We start from the raw sequence: 23,459 nt of genomic DNA, 5'->3' as shown, positions 1-23,459 counted from the left end.
GTATTTTGATGAGCTGATTTGAGGTAAGGCAGTAATGACTAAGTAAATTAGAATGCCCATTCATTTTGCAATGAGTCTTACTACAGTGGGTGATTCAGTTGTTTGTTTTGGTTGGAGATGTGGATGAATGGAGGAGGAGTCTTGGGGTATCTTTTGAATGTCGTCTGTATACCGAGCATATACAGCTAAGGCAATTTCAGAGCTTAGCCTTGGGTCATTCTCTGTCACAGTGAGGGACCCTCAAAGACATGAGCCAGGACGCATGGTTACCTATTGATACTGAATGGCTGGCTTCCTTGTGGTGCCTGTAAAGCAGGGGCATGCTTCACCACATGTTCATGAAATCAACATCGTGATCTCCAGAAATTCCTAGAATAGCAGTGTCACAGGTGCCCTGGCCTCTGTCACCTCCCTTCGGTGGTGGCAGATGTTAGGAACAGCACTAGACAGTGCTTGCCAAGTGTTTCAATTTTTGACATCTGCTTCTGAGTCTTAGGCTGGGGCAAGAGACCCTTTTTTTCCCTTTCCTCCCTGGAATGTTGCTAATAATGTTTCCAGAGCTGCTGTTTAGTTATATTTTTTGCTTTATTTGTGTTTTGCAGGCAGTAAAACTCCTGGCTTGTTTGTGATGCTCTCCTTCCTCTTTACCTCATCCCTTTTTTAGGTAGAATGTGTAATTTCTGAGTTTATGTATTTAAAAAGGTAGAATGGTAGCAGTTGTTCACAACTCACCAGATTTCCTCTAGGAATGTCGCACGTAAATCACAAACCACTGGTTTGGCAGAAATATGTTTGGGTCATTTTTAGTAGTCCACTATGAAGATATGATAAAGCTAGGAGTTTTTAAAATTTATAAACAAATAACTCATGGTCTCATACCTAATACCTTTACATATAATAACCATCCACAAACATAGAATTCTTTTTCAAACAACTGTAACTCTTGTTAAGAAAGAATTGATATTTGCTCAGTAACCATATTGTTTAGAATTCATTTGGGTTTCTTTACCTATAAAGGTAAGCAGACATTAGCCAGCTTCAGTGGTACACACCTGTAATCTTAGCAGTATTCAAGCCTTATGCAGGAGGGTCAAACATTTACATGCAATCTGGACAACTTAGCTAGTCTCTGACAAAATAAAAATTAAGAAAGCATTAGGCATATATCTCATATGAGGGCCCTAGATTTCATAACTAGTACTTCCCAAAATACACATAGATTTTCTTTTTCTTTTTTGTTCTTCTGGCATATATAACATATGAGGTCATTTATTACACTTAACTGTGCAGATGTTCAAGCAGCAGCCTCAGCTTTAGAAAAAAAGCGGGTGCTTCCCACCAGGGTACGACGATGTCTCCATCAAAGTAGCCAGAGACCAATGTGAAAATGAGAATAATAGAATTCATTTTAAAAAAAAATATATATATATAATTTAAAATTATTTTATGAGTATATATGAAAATTATTATTCAACACAGTACCTTAAGAAAATCAATACAGATAGTTTATTTTCAAAAGAAGGCAAAAACCAACTTACTGTATAATACTTGCTCACTAAACCTTGACTTCTCTCACTTTAATCTTCCTCACCATCTGCAATTATATTGTTTTCATTTCATAAGAAATTCTTGTTTTACAATCTAACTTCTTCTGTGGGGCTTATAAGTAGAGTTTCAAGTTTAAGATCAGCCTGTTTAAAGTAGTCTCATAATTCATTTCTTTGCCCATTTCTCATTGTTGCCCATTTTGTCATCTGTGTTTTCCAGTAAACCAGGAAGAATGGTTTTTTATAAAAGTGGGAATCCTATTTTTCTTGGATTTGCAGACTTTTTGATTGCTGCCTCCTTTCTTCCTATGCTCCAGAGTAATTTTTGTCCCTAGAGCCATAATTGTGTCCCTATCCCTGACATCAGAGTGCTTTACCCCTGACTGTTCCTCTTGGAGAGACCTCAGTGCCTGCTTTACCTCTCTCTGCCTCTGCCTCTGCCTCTGTTTCTGTTTCAGTCTCTGACTTTGTCTCTGTCTCTGTCTCTCTTTCTTTCTCAGTTCAGGACTCTACCTTAATAGCACCTTCCTTTAGCACCCTCTTCTGTCTACTTCTTGCTGTTAGCTGCATTTCCTGGTGCTCTTCATAGCTGCTTTTGGGTGCTTCTAGCACACTGTTACTAAAATAGTGAGTGTAGGGGCTGGGGATTTAGCTCAGTGGCCTAAGCACCTGCCTGGCAAGTGTGAGGACATGAGTTTGATCCTTGGTACCAATAAATAAATAAATAAATAAATAAATAAATAAATAAATAAAATAGTGAGTGTAATCTTTGGTTGACTTGGGTCTCTTCTGTGATCTGTTGGGAGGACCAAAGGTTTTCATCTTAGGATTTCCAGGACATTTCATAGTTCCTGTAACATGCTTATATATTGAGTCAGTAGAATCAGTGACTCACACATGATTCACATTTATAAGGCTGTGTCTGCTACATTTCTCAGAAATTATTATTAAAATAATATAAACCTAAAATATCACAAATATAAATATAGTATAGAATGCCTTCATTACATAGTATTACAAGTTAAAGGCAAATATTGAATAATTTCAGGTTATAATTTGTGTAGAAGCTGCATTTTCCATGAGAAATAGTTAATTAGTAGTCTTCATGATACCACCAGATCTTCATTTGTGCAAAAGGAACTTACTAAAAAACAATTTCTTGACTTAATTCCATTTGTGTTACTACATGCCAACTAAAAGTCAAGCTGTCTCTGTGTTCAGTATCTCCCATTGGTTGTAGGAATGAGTACCATTTTATCTTGACATGAACCTACATAAAGTATGAGCTACAGTACTATCTTCCCCTCAAACAGTAGGGGAGTGTTACCTGTGTTCATACTCATGTTTTAGTAACTGGGAAGCCAGATACATTTAGCTTATGTTCTCTATGTAAGATATCTCTGAAGGGCATCCGAAGCTGAAAATTACTGGTGTACTCTGCAAGGAAATCTTCGGCTATTACCATTAAAGTCACTGATAATTAAGGCTGCTTTGTCAAAGATGATCATTTTATCCAAATTCAGGTATCTGGTTAGCGAACCTCAAATTGACAACTGGATTTCTTCATTCTGGGGTGCGAAGTATTATTGATTGGAAGTAATATTGTCTTTTGGATACTAGTGTGCTCACAGAGCTGGCGAATTATGAGGTCATGTGGAAAGAATTACACCAGCTGATGTGTTCAAGGGGGATTGACCAGTCCACTGGCACTGTTGGATGTGGGTGTGCACCTGCTCTTCAAGGTGTCTCAGATGACCCAGAGAAGGGCTGCCATGGTCACCTCTCTGTGTCCACAGCCTACCCTCCTGTGCTGGCCCTGCACTGCAGTCCATAGCTTGCCTGGAACCAGCCTCTTCCATGTGTCCTGTCAGCTTCATTGCTACTGTATCACTGGCTTTTGTGGATTATTTCCATGGCTGGCTTGATTTTCCCTTTTCTTTCATTCACTGTTGTGACACTCTCATTTAATTTCTGTTTAAATTTTGTGTGTCTCTCTTTCTCTCCCTGGCCTGTTCCTTGTCTGTCCACGCTGTCCTGCTGACTCTGTCTTCGCTGCTCATTTCCCTGCTGCCTCTAGCATCCATCAGGTGCAAGCTGCGGACCTGCGGCGAGTGTCTGCTCCCCCTGGCTCCTTCACCATGTGAGTACAGCGCCGTTCCATTTTTACATTTTGTCCCCAACCTCTTCTCCTCAGGGTTAGGTATCTATGGCTTCCTTTTCTTCCACAGATCTGCTGCCCAGATAAGAAACCCTGAGGATTAAGATGTTTGTTAAAATCTTGACTGCCATGAAGGTGCTAAAAAACATAATTCTTCTACCTCTTTAAAAAAAAAAAAAAAAAAAAAAAACCAAAAAACCCTCCTAACCACTGTTGCTTTCTTGTTCCCTTTTCTGATCTGAAATGGAACCATGATGTTCTTCATGTCCTACATATCTCCATCTTCTAAGAGTTAGAGTTTAATTTTTTAGTTAAGTACTTTAGAGCCCATGATTGCATGTGGTTGTATAGCATTTCATGCAAAGCGTTGCTTTTATTAGAAAGGTGACAATATCTTTAGACCATTACATTACCTGTGCCTCAGGGATGGGTTGGAGCAAGTACCTACAATCCTTGATTTGTGGATGAATCCCAAAAGTTTTATGTAGAGTTTTAAGGTATAGATATGGGTATACTTACTGGCTGAGAATCCATACATGTCATAACAGATCTCAAACTGCCACTGAGTTAGGAAATTGTGTTTTATTCATATATAGTGGTTTGTACTTAACATTCCAGGGTATTATTTTCTTCTGGCGAAATCAAATGAATACTTAAGGAATTTTGGATACTATTCCTTTTGTCTTGTCCGATCTTTTCTTCATCTAGAATACACTTACCTATCATTTATTATGTTTCAGGTGCTGCTGCAAGTACTTTACATACATTAACACCACTATGCCATATATAATATCATCTCTCTGTTGTTTATATGAAGAAATTAATGTAAAACAGGTTAAAAGTAATTTTCTCAAGGTCACAGAGCTACTATGTCATAAACTGGGATTCAAACTCAGGCTGCCTGGTTTTAAAATTTGTGCTGTTAATGGTGCATGACATTTCATCTTCCATCTACCAGTAACCTATGCATTTCTCAAGGCCCAGTTACATGATTACCTTTTCAAAGAATTATTTCTTGAATCCTTGCCATCAGAATTAATTGCACTCTCACTGGAGTTTACCACTGATGAATCTTCTTTAATTCTTAAGGTTTAATTTGATGTTAATTAATTAAATTTACTGCTTTAAATGTGTATATCCCACACTTGACATGGACTATTTGACATAATTGGTATTTTTAATCAAATTTTGATTTCTTTTCCCTGTTTAAAAAATTATTTGAAACCAAACAATGGTTGGTAGAATGAATGCATAGAAAAAAGTACACGCGGGGCTGGGGATTTAGCTCAGCGGCATAGGCGCCTGCCTTGAAAGCAGGCAGTATGAGTTCAATCCCTGGTACTGATAAAAAGGAAAAAGACAAAAAAAAAAGAAAAAATACCTGCCTATACACAGTAGTGATAGGGCAAAGTAATTCCTAAAGTTCAGTTGTAAATCTTACTTTTCTCTGTAATCTGACAGATACTTACCTGTTTATTCATTTGTTAAAATTATATTTATTAAAAAATATTTACTGGGCTGTTGCTCAGTGTCAGATATTGTTTTATGTTTTTTGCTTTTACATTTTCATTTATTTTAAATGGCGATGTTCACTTCTTATTTGAGGCACATGTGTACTATAATAAGGTAAATTTAATTTTCTTTTCAATTTTTCTTTGTAGTAAGTAAATTCCTGTGTTTGTTTTCATAGTGTAGCAGACACAAAATTGTGGCTACTTTGAAAGTTGAACATTAATTGGAAAATATTCCATGTCTATATGTGACACATATTAAATATTGGATATTATAAACTATATGATGATAAACTATTGATGAAATAAAAATTTATTAAATCTGGGTATTACTTTAAAGATCAGGAGAACATTATCAAATAGAGCAAGGAACATGGAGAAAAACCCAAGTACAACATACGTGTAATGTTTTTTTATATCATGGTAATAATAACTTAGTTTGTTTGAACCACTCTCACTGTTGTTTTCAGGAATAACTAGCAATCTCACGCTTAGCTTGTGTTCATTTTTGTGAGAGTCAGATACCCCAGTATCAAGCGCCGAGATGACTGTTTTGCAAGGAGTTGGGGGGCTCTCAGGTCAGCCATTCTCTGCTCAGAGCCACCTGTTTGTTTTGTTTTGCTTTGTTTTTGGTAGATGATCTTTTTTTTCAGAGAGGCTTTTCTTTCCGATGCCCCAGAAGCTAATGTAACCTCTTTAAAAAAACGTGAAGTAATCTCTCATCTCTCCTCTCCCCTCCCCTCCCCTCCCCTCCCCTCCCCTCCCCTCCCCTCCCCTCCCCTCCCCTCTCCTCTCCTCTCCTCTCCTCTCCTCTCCTCTCCTCTCCTCTCCTCTCCTCTCCTGTACTAGGGATTAAGCCCACGGTCCTTACACTGAGCTAGATTCCTTGTACATTTTTTATTTTGAGACAAGGTGTTCCTAAATTGTCCAGACTTGTGATCTTCTTGCCTCAGCCTGACAAAGTGCTGGTGTTGCAAGTGTGTGCCTTTATGCTAGGCTTGAAGAAGTCCTTCACTGGTATTTTGATGACTTTTGGAAGGAAGAGAGCAGGCAGGGAGTGACAGTGCAGAGCATTAGTTGTTATGAATTGCAGTGTATGCTAGTGTCTGTGTTCCTGCTTTATGAAAAGAATCTTGAAATTTTAATTTTGCTATTACTCCCTATAAATCAATGAATTTTAATCAGAGGTATTTAGTAGGCTTATTAAAAAAATAGGACAAAATTAAGAAAAGAATAATTCTCCACAAGTCTTCTACATTGTAAGTTAAAATCAAATGGTTTTGTAAGATTGAATGATACACACATATTAAATTTTATAAATTATGCACAAATATGCTCAGTATTCCAAATGCTAACTACTATTTAGCAATAGCAAAACAGTATGAAACTCGTGTTTCTTAAGGAACTATTTTGTCATTTTGTGGGCATCTTTCATTAGGTTACATTTCTTGCCTGCTTTTTTTCTCATTAAAAATCTTTTAATACATATTAAGTGCTTACTTTAGATGCCAGATAATCTGTAGGATACTAAAGATAACAGACATCAGAAATCTAAGCTGATGGCAAACAGGCCTGAGTTGCCTATGTACACTTATAATACAATGTAACAAGCACCCAAGATTCTTACTATAGTACCTTGTGAAAGATATTTTGTTTTATACTTACTGCATTTGTTTTTATTAGTAGTAGCTAAAATCAGAATAGAGTAACATTGAATTTTCTACTCTCATATCCCTGCTAGTGTGCTTTTATGAGTGTTGAGGCATATATAGATCCATATAACTACCACAGTTAGGGTACAGATCAGTCTGTCACCGCTAGACGCTGTCTTAACAGTCTACCCCACTATAACTACATCTCATCTTCTAATTTCTTAGAAGAACTGCTCACTATAGGTTTCTAATTCTGAATAATACTTTAGAAGTAAAACCATACAATATGTAGCCTATTTTTGCTGGTTCTTTGGCTGAACATAACATTGTTGAAAATTTACCCAGGCTGTTGCATGTATAAGAATCAGTCATGTGCTGTTTTGTATAGCTGAGCTGTATTCCACCATATGGGTGTATCATTGTGCTTGCCCATTCTTTGGCTGAAAGATCTGGATTATTTCCAGTTTGGGGTGACTGGGAGTGAGGAGAGCTGCTATGGACACTGATGAATAGGTTTTTGTGTAAACAAAAGTTTTCATTTCTCTAGGTTTAACACCTATGAATGGGGTCACTGGTTCACAGGTAAGTATATATTTTACTTAAAAAGAAATTGAAAAGGCTATTGTCCAGAGTAGTTTTACCATTTTGCATTTTCACAGTAATGTATGGTAATTCTGGTTGCTATGCATTCCTGCTAACACTTGGGTGCTGTCAGTATTTTTCATAGTACTTGTAATAAGAGTATAGTTGTATTACATACTAGGTTATATTTGTTTTCCCCAGTGCTTAGTGGTTTTTACCAATTTTTTAGGTGTTTATTTGGCACTCATTAATCTTTGGTGAAGCACATGTTTAGTATGTAATCTGTTTTAATTTTTATGTAAAATATGCTGTTATCTTAATTTTTTTTGCATATGAGTGTTCATTGGTTCCAACATTATTTGTTGAAAAGATTATCTTTTTCCATTGAATTACTTTTATAACTTTGTACAAAGTCAACTGGATGCGCACATACGCACACACGCGCACATGTGAATATATTTTTGTCCTCTTCTGTGCTGTTCTTTGGTGTATGTATGCTGTTGGCAGCAACATGTCCTTACCACTGCAGCTACTCAGTGAATGCCATAGCTAAACTCAGCAAAATAACTCTGGGTGGATTGGTGTATTCTGAATTACCACCAATATATGTTAAATGTAACATGCCATCTTGCAGAGCAGTTATAATTTAAACATAAACAGAGTGCATCCCAGTGTTAAGTTGTGCGGGTTTGCTTGTTACCTTGTGGAAGACAGACTTAGACACAGACATATGGGAGAAGTTCACAGTGTCATATCTGACTGCAGACTGCATATGAACCAGCATTCTGAAATTGTTTCTGAAAAATGAAAGCTCTGGGTACAGACTGAAATAAAATTGATTTGCTTTTCAAGAAGAAAGGAGTATTACTAAGAGAATAGGACATATTTTTGATATATGCTCTTAAATGTTTAAGCTTTTTAGAAAAGAATTTAAGAATTTTATTTTTACAAAACTGCAAATACAGAACTTAGAACCTTCCATCTTCATGACCAAAGAGACAAAGTGGCCATAGGTGGTTTGATATCACCTGAGTTGAAAGAAGTAAACTAATAAGTTGTTTGAAGTGCATTCTAAAATTCTGTAATGATTTTCTCCAACTAGTTACATCAAAGCTTTTGTTACATGTTCTTAAACTGATGCAACATGTTATGAAAGGTCTGTTTATCTTGTTTATTTAATTCTGGCCCTTTATTTAGGAAATGAGACATATGAATTATATAGAATACTTTTTCTCTTCATAAACCCCTCTCTACCGTATCCTGTGCTCTATCAGAAAGTAGAGAAATATTGTCAAAGTAGATAATTTACAAGCATGCCTTGGTAATATTTGAGGTTTACTTTTAATCTACAATGGTAGATAACCTACCATGCATGATTTGAGTCAATGAATCAAGTGATTTATGTCTGAGGCAGAACCTAACAATTAATGGTGTTTGGTGGGCCAGCTAAGCCTGGGGCAGAAATCTTTCCAAACTCTGATTTATAGATTGTAATTTCTGCATCATCCTTTTTGGTTTAAAAAACCAGTTTTGAGGATACCAAAATGCCTAAGATTCTTCAACTACTGTGATTACGTGTGCATGCTTTTGTTGAGATGATTGTATTCCTCAGTGATAATTTCTGAGTGATAGGATTATAGATATTTTTTCCTAACTTACTGTTTTCTGATTCATTTTAATGAACATATATTGCTATTAAAGGGAGAAATCAAAAAGGGCTAATTTTTTTAAAAATGAGAATTTTTGTTTTCAGAGAATTGGATCAGCATAAGAGTTGAGAAAAGCAAGTCTATTTGCTGTCTAAAATTGAGCAAAAGACTCCACTGTGGTGTGACCATCCTCTCGTCTTCTTGTCTTCCTTTCACTCTCCTTCCTTACCCCACACGTCCTGTGTGGATGCCTCCCACTGCCTCTGTTTCCCCTGAGTCAGACCATAGATTCCATCATTCCCTTTTCTCCTCTTTTGCCACCCTGGTGTCATAAAACTGATGCACTGAGTGGAAAATTCTAAAGAAAAGAAATGAGAAGCTGCTTGAACTTCTGCTCGTAGTTCAGAGACTCAAAGCCTGGCTGCAGCTCAGATAACAGCTTTTCTCTGTCAGTGATGTGAGTTTCCTGAAGAGCTGACTCACTCTGCTAGAACTTGATCCCACAGGGCGTGGTCTAGTGCCACTGGCAAAGAGCAGCAGGAGTGGCACACAGATGTTTGGCTGGCATCTCCTTATTCTGTACCTCTTCTTCCCTCTGGTGGCATCCTTCTGTGTTGACCACGTGTTAACCTTTTGCATTTCAGTTTTAAAGTTAGTTTCTAAAAGTGCAGTCAGTCCTTGGAATTCCCTCCAACTCTGAAAATCTGTTATGGTACAATTCAGGGCATCACGTTAGAATACCATGAAAATTCACTCCAAATGATCTAAGACAGGAAGTAGGCAAGACTTGCCCTGGTACATGATGGAGTCATCGTTAGTCTGATGCTGAGCAGGAGTCAAGGCCTGTGCTGCCTTGGGAAGCGTAGGTCCTGCTTACCTGGCTGTCTGCAGGAACCCAAGTGCATTTTTACAGAGAAGTACAGTTTAGTCAGAGAAGTATTATGTACCTAGACTCTGACTGTGGCCAGTGTAGCACCCTAAAAACTATGTTGACAAATACTATATGTTTATGAACAATCCATAGATAAGAAGACAGAGTACAAAAAATTATAGGAAATGTGCTTATTAACATACTATACATTGGAAAAATTAGGGTTAAAATCCAGGACTATTTGTTTTGATAAAACATTTAAAGCACTGCACTGCACTATCCATATAAACTCTGATCATTTTCCTATGAGAATGTGTGTCTTTGTATGTACAATTTATACATTTTAGTCAAATCATACTACATAAGAGTTTTAAGAAAATGTGGATTTGAATGACTTAGAATTCAATTTTGAGCCTTTCAAATGTATGAGTCTTTGATGTTACATGTTTGTGGAACAAATGTTATAAGAAAGAATTCAGAATGACAACTAATTTAAATAAATTCTAGCACAGTTGAAGAATTTGTCAGGTACTGTATTGCACTGGAAACATAGGAAATGTGTTTGTACTCACAGTAGAGGGGCGCTCTTGTTTCCCCTAAGGAGAGTCTGCAGAATCCAGTGCCTGACACACTTACATAACAGTGAACACATTAAAGACTCGCTCAGACCTTAAAATTAATGTCATGTTGTTTTTAAAATGTATTTTTAGAGCTGGGTTATCATGTCTGCATAGGTATCGGAACAGTCTTACTACTCAGCGTTTTTCTTAGTGTAAAAGGTTACTTCAAAACTGAAGTGAAATCTTAGGGCTTTATTTATTTATTTATTTAATTTTTGGCTTAATGATGCAGGGCACAGGGGACCCCCTTGCAGGAGGCAGACTTCAGGATTCCACTTAAATCCATGTTCCAGATACATTTATCAGGAAAAAGCAGGAGGAAATATATGCACTTAAACAGTAAATTAAAAAAATAAAAATAATGTGACCTTAGAAATGACATGAATCCAGTAAGTTCAAAAAACATTGTTCAGATTTTTGTAAATAACATGACATTTGGAAGGAGTAGTAGAAATTAACGTCTGACTGGTCAAAGCAGAGATGTCAAGCTGGCACACATTCCTTGGCAGCTTGGAAATTGCTTTCATTCTTTCATTATATATTTTAGGACTAAAACAAAGTAAGTTCATTCTCTTAGTACATCTTTTAAGGCATATGTCTGAGTTTATCAGGGATGCCATAAAAAAAATCTACAGGGTAACTTGAATCACAGAAGTGATTTTCTCATCGCTGGAGGCTGAGAATGTCTGAGGTGAACGTGTCCAGGCTGGTTTCTATAGTCTCCCTCTCTGGCTTGCAAACAGTGTCTTTTCAAAGGCCTTCCCACTGCTTGGATCTGCATCCTGAAAGGACAATAATCTTGCTGCATTTGGACCCACCCTGCTGACCTCACTTTAATTTAATTACCTCATGGAGACCTTCTCTCCCAACACAGTCACAGTCTGAGATATCTGGGGTTAAGACTTCAGAGACCTAACTTTGGGAGATGAGTCAGCCTGCAGTAGTATTATATTAAGCATGGTTAACTGACAGTTATTTTCCTTTTGTGGTTGACTAGCTTTTTAAAGGGTGAACTTTGTGTACATTATTGCATTGCTGATTTAACTTTAAAAACTATTAAGCCTATAAGACAAACAGAAGGAAATTTCACTTTTATTGATAGATTTCTAGTACTAATTTATATTGAGCATAATAAGATTGTTAATACCTCCAGCTACAAATCTGTTTTCTGTAAAATAAAGTGATTGAAAAAAATATGTACTTTAAATTTTAGTTCAAATATGAATTCGTAAAGTATTATCATGCAAAAAACAATGACAGAAATACAGGAACATTTTATTGGTTTTCTTGAATAAAGATTTATTACACATGAACTCTGCTGAGGAGAAAAAAAAGCTTTACATCGTTATGAATGCACTTACTGCATTCAGGAGAAAAAGATACATTTTCTTTTAAAAAAAAATGTTTTATTTTAAAGAGATTAAGACAAAAGAGGACAGAACAATGTAAGCAACACAGCACTTCACCACAAGACAACCAGATATTAACAGTAGCTTCCATGTCTCTTTCTTTGAAATAGTTGAGCATACCTTCACATACAGTGGTATCAAACATAACAAAATAGCATAAAACCATTCAAGAGAATGAAAGTATTATAGGGTATTCAGAACCAAATAACAGAAAATGAACAATGGCTACTATATTATCTCGTTTTCCATAAATTCTTATACTATCACACATATTAAAATCCAGTAAGATACAACATGATAGAATCAATGGAAAGAGAAGAACAAAAGCATTGTAGGACTTCAAAGCAAGACAATATTAAATCAGCAATGGCTTCCATAAGGTCTTGTTTTCTTCAAAATAGCTGTTCATACCACCACACATAATAAAATCAAACAAAATAGAGTAAAACCTTTCCAACTAATGAATGAAAACATTATAAGCCTTCAAAGCAATGTATTGGAGAATCATGATTACTATAAAATCTTATGTACTCTTACCATTTCTTACACTAGGGAGACTCTACAGTATTTATACATGTGAGTTTGATGTATTTCACTTATGAGTTTGGTCTCAAGACATATTTCAATGTGATCCTTCTTTATAGCTGAGTAGTACTCCATTGTATAAAAATACCACAACTTTTTTTAACCATTCCTCAGTTGATGGACACTTGGGTTGTTTCCAAGATCTGGTGATTATAAATTGTGCTGCTATAAACATGGGTGCACATATATCACTGTGCTATGATGCTTTCAGTTCTGGGAATATGCCTAGAAGTGGAATAGCTGGAACAACTGGGACTTCCAATCCCAGCTTTTTGAGAAATCTTCAGACTGACCTCCACAATGGTTGTACCAGTCTATATGCCCAACAACAGTGAAGGAGAGTTCCTTTTTTCCCCACAGCCTCTCCAGCATTTGTTGTTGATGGTTTTCTTGATCCTGGCCATTCTTTCAGGAGTGAGATGGAATCTCAGTGTGGTTTTAATTTGCATTTCTCTAATGACAAATGATGATGAACATTTTTTCTTGTATTTATTTGCCATTTGTATGTCTTCATCTGAGAAGTGTGTATTCATCTCAGATGTCCATTTTTGGATTGGATCTTTGAATTTTGGGGGTCTGATTTTTTAAAATTCTTTATATATCTTAGATAGAAGTCCTTTGTCTGAGGGAGAGCTCACTAAGATTTTTTCCCAGTTTTTTTCACTATGCTGGAAATTTCTTCTGATATACAGAAACTTTTTAATAAGAGGTGGTCCCAGTTATTGATTCTGGGAAGTATTTCCCGGCGGTTTGAGTCCTGTTCATGAATTCTCTACCTTCCCCTATGTCTTCAAGATTTTTACCTAATTTTTCTTCCAACAGTTTTAGTGTTTCTGTTTTAATATTTATATCTTTGATCCATTTAAATTTTAGTTTAGTACATGATGATAGGCATGGGTCTAGTCTGAGTTTTTGGCATATGGAGAGTCATTTTTGCCAGCACCATTTATTAAAGAGATTGTCATTCTTCCAGTGAATATATTTGGCCCCTTTATCAAAGATAAGGTGGTTGAGTATGTTTGTAGTCGTGGTAGTATCTTCTAATCTATTCCATTGATTTTCAGCTGTTTTAATTCCAGTACCATGTTGATTTTATTACAGTAGCTTTGTAGTATAACTTCAAGTCAGAGATTGTGATGCCTCCCGCCTTGCCTTTGCTGCTTAGAATTGCCTTTGGTATTCTAGGTTTCTTCTGGTTCCAGATGAATTTTAGGAGTGATTGCTCTAGATCTATGAGGCATGTTCATAATATTTTCATTGGGATTGCATTGAATCTGTATAACAGCTTTGGGAGAATAGCCATTTTCACAATATTTATTCTTCCTATCCATGAACAAGGGTTGTCTTTCCATTTTCTGAGATCCTCTTCAATTTCTTTTTCAGGGTATTATAATTTTCCATGTATAGAACTTTTACTTCTTTCATGAGATTAATTCCTAAGTATTTCATTTTTTTTGGATGCTAGCACGTAGGGTTTGGCTTCTCTGTCAGTGATTTTGTTGTAAGTGTATAGGAATGCTATTGACTTTTGAATATTGACTTTGTATGCAGCTACATTGCTGAATTTATTTATTATATCTAGGACTCTTTCAATGGAATTTTGGGGGTCTTTCATGTAGAATATCATGTCATCTGCAAATAATGATAATTTAACTTCCTCGTTATCTATCTTTATTCCTTTTATTTCTGTCTCTTGTCTAGTTGCTTGGGCTAGTATTTCCAGTACTATGTTGAATAGGAGCAGTGATAAGGGACATCCTTGTCTTGTGCCTGATTTTAAAGCAAAGGCTTTCAGTTTTTGGCCATTTAGTATGATACTGGCTATTGGTTTGTCGTAGATGGCCTTTATTATGTTGAGGTAAAGACCATCTATTCCAATTTTCTGTAAGGTTCTTATCATGAATGACTGTTGGATGTTATCAAATGCTTTTTCTGTAGCTATAGAAATGATCATGTGATTCTTACTTTTGGCTTTATTGATATGGTGGATTACATTTATTGATTTACGTATGTTGAACCATCCCTGCATGCCTGGGATGAATCCCACTTGGTCGTGGTATATAATTTTCTTGATGATTTGCGTCCTGTTTGTCAATATTTTGTTGAGAATTTTTGCATCTGTGTTGATGAGAGAGATTGGCATGTAGTTCTTTTTTTTTTTTTTTTTTTTTTTAGTTTGGTCTTTCTCAGGTTTTGGTACTAGAGTAATATTTGCTTCCAGGAATGACTTAGGAAGAATTGCTTCCCTTTCAATTTCATTGAACAGTTTGAGGAGTGTCAGCATTAAGTCTTCATTGTAGAATTCCACAGTGAATCTGTCTGGGCCTAGGCTCTTTTTTGTAGGTAAGGACTTAATTACATTTTTCCATTTCATTAATAAAAATTGAGTTATTCAGCAGTTTTACATCTTCTTGACCCAACTTTGATAGTTTATATGTTTCTAGGAATTTGTCCATTTCTTCTGTGTTATCATACCTATGAGAGTAGAGGTTTTTGAAGTAGGTGTTGATGATCTTTTGTATTTCCACAGAGTCTGTAGTGATTTCACCTTTTTAATTCCTTAATGCATGAATTTGAGCTTTTTCTTTCCTTTTTAAAATAAAGATGGCTAGTGGCTTATCAATTTTATTTATTCTTTCAAAGAATCAACTCCTTTGATTCGTTGATTTTTTGGATTGTTTTCTTAGTCTCTATTGCATTAATTTCTGCTCTGATTTTATAATTTCCTCTCTTCTTTTGGCTTTGGGCTTGACTTGCTCTTCTTTTTCTAGATGTTTGTGGTATATTATTAGGTTGTTTATTTGTGTTCATTCTGTTTTACTGATGTGGTTACTCAGTGCAATAAATTTTCCTGAGGACCGCTTTCATTGCATACCACAGATTCCAGTAAGTTGTATTTGTATTTTCATTTGCTTGTGGATATTGTTTAATTTCTTCTTTAATTTCCTCTGTGACCCACTGATTGCTCAAGTGTGTATTATTTAATTTCCATGTATTTGTGGGGCTTTTGCAGTTTCTTTTATCATTAATTTCTAGTTTCATGGCCCTATGATCCGATAACATGCATGAGATAATTTCACTTATTTTGCATTTAATTAAATATGTCCTGTGGGCTAGTATATGGTTTGTTTCCAGAAAATGTGCCATGTACTGGTGACAAGAATGTATATTTTGATGTTGTTGGATGGAACACTCTAATATATGTCTATCAAGTCCATTTGTTCGCAGGTCTGATTCAGTTCTGTTATTTCTTTGCTGATTTTCTGTCTGGTTGATCTGTCCCTTGGTGTGAATGGTGTGTTAAGGTCTCCTGTTATAATTGTGTTATTGGTAATTTGGTTTTTCCTTTCTGTTAGTACTTGCTTTATATATATATATAGCTCTCGAATTTGGTGCATATATATATTTAAGGTTGTTATCTCTTCCTCTTGAAGTTTCCCCCTAACTAGTATATAGTAATCTTCTTTATCTCTTCAGATTATTCTTGGTTTGAAGTTCACATTGTCTGCTACCCTCACTTTTTTTTTTGGTGGGGGGGGGGTTCTGTTGCATGAAGTATTGTTTTCCATCCTTTGAGTTTCAGTCTGTGAGTTTCCTTTTGGGTTAGATGGGTTTCTTGTAGACAGCATATGGTTGGATGTTGTTTCTTGATCCATTACGTTAATGGTTATGGATCATTTACGTTAATGGTTATAACTGTTATATATTGGGTTATTGGATTATTGTTGACATGTTATTTTTCTGGGTTAATGTTGGGTTATTGTCTGGGTAATATTGAGTTATTGTTGACATGTTATTTTTCTGCTTTTGCATCTTTTATCTTTCAATTCTGTTTAATTGTATGCCTTGCTTAGTGGTTTTTTTCTATGTGTATCTAAATTGTCTTTCAGTATTCTTTGCAGGGTTGCCTTGGTATTCATGAAGTTCTTCAGCTCTTCTTTCTCATGGAAATATCTTATTTCTCATCCAATTTGAAGGACAGTTTTTCAGGGTACATCAGTCTATGTTGGAAATCATTTTCCTTTAGGATCTAAAGTACTTCACACCATGCTCTTCTTGACTTCATTGTTTGTGTTGAGAAGTCTTCTGTGATTCTGATAGGTTTTGCTTTATACGTGATCTGTCTTTTGTCTCTAACAGCTTTTAATATTCTATTCTTATGTTGGATTTCTGGGATGGTGATTATTATATATGTGGGTATAGTTTTATTTTGGTTATGGCTATTTGGAGTTCTATATGCTTCACTAATTCTAATGTCAGTTTCCATTTTCATGTTTGGGAAAGTTTCAGCTATTACTTCTGTAAATAGCCTCTTGATATCATTTGTGTTGTCCCCTTCTTTTTCATTTATCCCTATCAATCTTATGTTATTTTTCTTTTCCTCATCGTGCAGCTGTTGAATTGTTATTTCCTGATTCCTTGTTATTTTTAAAAGATCTTTCCTTTCCTGTTCACTAGCTGCAATCTTGTCTTTGAAGTCTAAAATTTTATCTTCACTTTCATTGAGACAGTTTTTACAGCTTTCAGTGGAATTTTTGATTTCCTGTATATCTCTTTGCATCTGGTTCATGTATTCTGTTTGTTTCTTATATTGTTCATCCAGAGATTCTATCTTTTTATTTTGTTCCTCTGATTTTTTAACTGTCTTCTTTTGATGTGTTCAGCATCTCTTTTATTACTTTTATCATTTCCTTTTTTTTCCTGGGAGATTATTTCTAGCTTGAATTCCTTTAAAGCTTCCCAGAGTTTCTTTTTTATTTGAGTTGCTATTATTTCAGGTATACAGCATATATTTTCATCTGTGTACATGGCTCCTAGGCTTTCTTGGTATGGGCTGGAGGTTTGAGATTGCATTTTGGTCCTTTGTTTTGTCATTTTCCTATATTTCTGTGTTTCAAGTATTGTTCCACGGTTTCCCTGGGGTGTGTTGGAAATACTCTCCTATGCCCTTGGCTCGTGGGACTGAATGAAGGTTGCTGAATGTTGTCCAGTCAGGCCCACAGGCCCTCCCATGCCACCTCCAGTTTTCGCGGAAGCTGGACAGGCACCTAACCACTGTGAATGATGGTCTAAAGGTCTCCCCGGGAAAGGACCAATGTGCTGTAACTCACTTCATGTGCCCTCAATTCCCCTGATCGAAGAAGGTCACTAGTGGTAATCTAGTCAGGCTGTACAACTTCCCAAGCCTAGTCTAGGGTGGCTGGAAGCTGGGTGGGCTGGGAGATTATTTCTAATTTGAATTACTTTCAAGCTTCCCAGAGTTGCTTCTTTATTTCAGGGGTATGGCTTATATTTTTTCTATGTACATGGCTCCTTGACTTTTTCGGTATTGGCTGGAGGTTTGAGATTGCATTTTGGTCTTTCTTCTTGTCATTTTCCTATATTTGCGTGTTTCAAATGATGTTCCAAAGCTTCCCTTGGGTGTGTTGGAAATTGCCTTCTATGCCTTTAGCTCCTGGCTCCTGAAACTGAATGGAGGTTGCTGAGCGTGGTCTAGTCAGGCTTGCAGGACCTCCCGTGACATTTCTGGTGTTCTAGAGCTGGGCAGGCTTCTAACCACTGTAGGTGATGGTCCAAAGCTCTCTCTGGGCAAAGACCAGTGTGTTGGAACTCACCTTTTGTGCCCTCAGCTCCCCTGATTGAATGAAGGTCACTGAGCATGGTCTAACTGGGCCCTAGAAACCTCCGGAACCTAGTCTAGTGTGTCTGGAAGCTGGGCAGGCTCTTAACCGCTGGGAGCGATGATCTTAGAGTCACTGGGCCCACACCAGTGCGCTGGAACTCACCTGGTGTGGCCTTAACTCCCTGAATTGAGAGAAGATCCAAAAGATACATTTTCATTTTACTCCAGTACTGATATTACTGTCTGACATAGAGTGAGAAGACTGTATCAGTAACAAAGAAATCTAGATATTTGTTTTTGAGTGTTTCAAGAGTGTATTTATATTGAATTGCTTTGCTCAGGTGGTAATGAACTGCAAGGTGCATTTCATTTGTGGGAGAGTTTCAATTTAATTATAATGATTCAATTAAGTTTTCCTTTTCTTTCATAACATCCAAAAGCACTTACATGAAATGAAATGAGGGTACATTTCAAAAAACATAGAAGAATACTTGTCGATGCTACATTTAATTAATCCCTAGAACTCATCAAATTTTATGTCAGAAAGGGAAATTCTAACAATGAATTCAGCAAATTCTATTTGACTAAATTGGAAATGCTGTTGAGAGAATTATAAACAGAATGCAAAGGCCAAAGCTTTATGTTAGGGAAGACTGTGACTTTACTTTTAAAAATTTATTGCTTAGACCTTACTGCTCTAGAGATGATTTGTATCTTCTAATTGGGACATAATTGTGTCTTTTGTCTTAATGTACTTTACTGCTCATGCTAAATAAAACGGTTATATGTCTTCCTTGAAGAAAGGCTCTTCTCTTACAAATACATCAGGTTTCTGTCTGTCATAGAGATCTGAGCTACTTTAATGTGGCAAGTGAAGGAAATGAAACAGACACAAGTGCCCAGAGTGATCATTACACTCTGTTGTGACCTTGCCAGTAAACGCCTTCTTTTTCTCTGTTTAATTCTTTTCTTTTTTGTGTTGGTAGTTCCAACATATCTAATTGTTTTGTATTTGTTTCTTCTTCATCATTCAAATAAGTTACTATCTGTCCCAAATGTATATGCTAAGGAACTTACTTTCCTCACGTTTAATATCACATTTTGCATAAGGTATGTTTGTTGATTAATATCACTGTGTGATTTCTTTAAGTTCTGTTCTAGAACTGTGTTTTTAAGGTCAGACACAGTGGCACATGCCTGTAATCCCAGCACTTGGGAAGCTAAGGCCAGAGAATTGCTGCAAGTTTGAAGCCAGCCTGGGCTACATGTGAATTCAAGGCCAACCTGAACTGCATAGTGAAACGTCTCAAAAAGGCCAAACATAAAAAATAAAAAAGAGAAATATGTATCTTTATTCTGCTCATTTTTACATGGAAAAGAAAAATGTTTCAGAAAACCAGAGCAGTTTATAAATCTTTTTGTTAGGGAGTGAATTAGAGAAAGTTACGAGAACACTCTACCCGTTGACTCATTGACTCATTTGGCTAAGTGAGGAAGGACAGCCAGGTGATTCTTTCTTCTTGGATTTCTGATGCAGAAACATGGATGGGTGGGAACACACCTGTGTTGCTAGTTGGTGATTGGATTATTCCAACCATACAGTGATGAGTAGCACCCTCATGTCAAAATCTCCAGACTACAATGCAACCACTACTGTGTATTCAGGACCTTCGCAAAGCAACGTGAATTAAGGAGTGATCTAAATATGAAGGAGTAAAGGAAAAGCAGGAAGTGAAGATGTGGTGTTATCCTGTGGAGAGGACAATTAGCAATTTTAGTCAGTGGTAATCAGTTGTTCAAGGTTTAAAACATAAATCTGACTTGTGAGGCCAGAAGCTTTGGCATGATGCCTGCATGGTGGTGGCTTCAGATAAATGTGTAAGAATTGGCTGAATCAGTAACACCAGTGGCATTCACTGCCATCAAATGAAAACAAGTCAAGAGAATTTAAAAAGTTGATCTAGATTATTGTCCTATTGCTCATCCTTTGAAGGAAAACTGCTGAAACTACTCTACTTACTGAACTGCTTTGGGATGCCACTGGTTATTACATACTGCCTTTTCTAGGATCAAAAAAAAAATTGTTTGAAGGGTTGTATATATAGCTTAATGGTAGAGCACTTACTTGACTAGTATGCACAAGACTCTGAGTTTACTCTCTAGCATTGCATTATAAATAAATACACAAACAAAAAATAAAATAAGAGCTGTAGATGTTGAAAAGAATCAGTGTTAATAATAGCAACATAATATATTCTTGAAGGTTCACTATTTACTGGTAGTGTGTGCCTTATGTGTATTTTTTTGACTTGGTGCTCACTGTATTCCTGTTACAATTTCCATTTTCAGATCACAAGGTGACCTCAGAAGGTAACTGGTTTTCTCTGTATCAAGTGTAAGTTAACTGTTAGAGTTTAGATTGGAACTAAGATCCCTCTGACTATATCCTCCTTTCTTCACTGTGCTGTGTTGCTTTGATATTAACGGATGCTGCCCCATGTAATTCATGTTTACACTGACAAGGAGCCATGTGGCATCAGTGGTGTGGCAGTGACCCTGGGGAGCCAAAGCACCCACCTTCTGTGCTTCAGCCATAAAGAAATTAAACCTCAGCAGGAGGCAGGGTAAGAAGAGTCTTCTCCCAGGCTGAATGAAACTATGTTCCTTCAGAAATCTAAGATGCAGAGTTTGGAGGAATTTGACTCTGATGGATTGAAATTCTACACAGGAACAATAAGCAGCATCTTCAGAAGAGCAAAGAGTAGCAAGAATCAAGTGTAAATTGATGCCAGTGAGTGTTAAGGGAGTCACTACAATGGGATAGCGGTACACTTCTCCTCTAGCACCTCGGGGTAGTATGTGTGCCTAATGGAGGCAATGAAAGCTGTAGTCTAGAGGTAGTTGGAAGCTCACATGAGTGACCTGATGAGAAATCATCTTGTCACGTTAAGAAAGTTGTTATGAGGGACATCTGGGTAAGAAATTCAGAGCCATGAACTAAAGTGATGTTGCAGAGGAAATTAGTGAGAGACCATCACCGAGCTCACAGATTGCTGAATCACTTCTAGGAATCCTGAGTGGTTCCAGGGAAGTCAAGTTTAGAGCCCTTGATATGGTGTCTAAATAATTATGCTAGTAATTTGTGGTACATGTTGGCAGGAGACAAATTTATTTTTATCCAAGTTGTTATTCTCTTCTATGCTCTACTAACTTCCCTGGAAATTTTAATTTTAGAAAACTAATGGCAATGCTATTTTCCAGACACCAAGGAACAGCTTTGTCATCCTCTGCCTTCAGTCAACCATTAATGGGACACTAATATATTTTGACATAAGAGGACAACATTGAATTCTTTTGCTTTCATTTAGTCATTGTGCACTTGTTCTTTTTTTAAATTTTATTTAAAGAGAAAAATAAAACAAAAAGGGTACAAGTAATACAGAATTTCAAAAAAACAAACAGTAAGAAATCACTAGTTAATAGATTACATACTGTCATCTTAGAAATAATTGTTCAAGTTATAAAATTAAAGCATACAAAGTGGACATTCAAACAGTGAGACTGCAAACAGTTGTGTTCAATGACCAACAAAAACTTAGTAATATAGTTATCTATCTTATACACTTAAACATACATGCAGTTGTATCCTTTAGAGCACTTTATTTTCCTCTCTTTTTTGCAATAATAATTACATATTTTGGGTTTTATTACTCCCACAGTTCTTACTACTTTTTTTTGGAAGAAAATAAAACCAAATGTGACAAAACAAAACAGAGTCAGTCAAAAGAAAGGATGGACATAGTACGTGATGTGAAAACAGAGTACAAGGTTATCAACAATGGTTACCATAATGCCTCTTGCTACCTTAAAAAGAATTGCCTATATCATCAGGTATAATAAAATTGAACAAAACAGTACAGAACAAAACCAATAAAACCAAAACATTGGAGACATTACAGGACTTCAAAAGAAGATAATAGTCAAACCAGAATGGGCATCACAGTGAATCTTATTGCCTTCAAAGTAGTTGCCTATACCTTCAAACTTGATACTGTCAAACAAAACAGAATACTATCAGTGAAAACAAGATGATGGGAGCAATACAAGAGTTCAAATCAAGTTAATAGGAAATCAAAAAAGTTACTATAATATATCCTGCTGCTTTTTAAATTTATTTTTTCCCTTACTTAAAAATTAATAAAAAATAAATTTTTAAAAAGGAGATTGAGATAAAAGAGGACATAACAACACAGGTCAGAACAGAACAATTTAAACAACATAGTGTTTCAAGATAACCCGACATAATAGTAGTTACCATAGTGTATTTCCTTGAAATATTTGAGTATAACTTCATATACTATAGCATCAAACATGTCAAGACAGTGTGAAACCATTCAAGAGAATGAAAGTATTACAGGGTATTTAGAACCAACCTACAGGAAACGAACAATAGTTTATTATCTTTGCCTATAAAATTTTTGTTTATACTATCACATATAATAAAATCCAATAAGATACAACATGATAAAACCAATGGAGACAGAAGAACAACAGCTTGATGGGACTTCAAAACAAGATGATATTAAATCAGCACTAGCTATTATGATGTCTTGTTTGCTTCAAAATAGCTATTCATACTATCACAGTCAATAAAATCAAACAACCCCGAATAAAACCATTTCGATTAATGAGTGAAAACATAAGGCTTAAAAGAAATATAACGGGGAATCATGATTACCACATACTTTTATGTATTCTTATCATTTCTTCCACTAGGGAGACTACAGTATTTATACATGAAAGTTTGATTTGTTTCACTTATGAGTGTGGTCTCAAGCTGCACCCATTTGTTTATAAATATCTCAATGTGATCCTTCTTTATAGCTGAGTAGTACACCATCATATAAAAATACCACAACTTTTTTTATCCATTCCTCAGTGTATGGACACTTAGGTTGTTTCCAAGATATGGCTATTACAAATTGTGCTGCTATAAACATGGGTGCACATATATCACTGTGGTATGATGCTTTCAGTTCTTCTGGGAATATGCCTAGAAGTGGAAGAGCTGGAACAAATGGGACTTCCAATACCAGCTTTTTGAGAAATCTCCAGACTGACCTCCACAATGGTTGCACCAGTCTACACTCCCACCAACAGTGCAGGAGAGATCCTAATTGTGCACTTTTTCAATTCTGTGTTCTAGCTGTCTGTGTTCTTGTTAATAGTTGGCTGTTTAAAATACCAGATGG

The 23,459-nt window shown here is 36.1% G+C and overlaps 1 protein-coding gene across 1 annotated transcript in view; it reads left to right on the top strand.

The window, feature by feature from the left end:
- Dgki (diacylglycerol kinase iota) overlaps positions 1 to 23,459 on the top strand; it is a 466,489-nt gene that overhangs the window by 317,435 nt on the left and 125,595 nt on the right. The window contains 1 exon segment of the mRNA XM_063250554.1: positions 3,625 to 3,687. Coding sequence (XP_063106624.1) covers positions 3,625 to 3,687 — 63 coding nt within the window.

This window comes from Cavia porcellus, unplaced genomic scaffold (genome assembly GCF_034190915.1).
Source record: "Cavia porcellus strain 051 isolate PalLab524CR breed Dunkin Hartley unplaced genomic scaffold, mCavPor4.1 scaffold_6, whole genome shotgun sequence".
Lineage (NCBI taxonomy): Eukaryota > Metazoa > Chordata > Mammalia > Rodentia > Caviidae > Cavia > Cavia porcellus.
The sequence above is the reverse complement of the archived record's forward strand: the minus strand, read 5'-3'. Positions and strand labels throughout refer to the sequence as shown.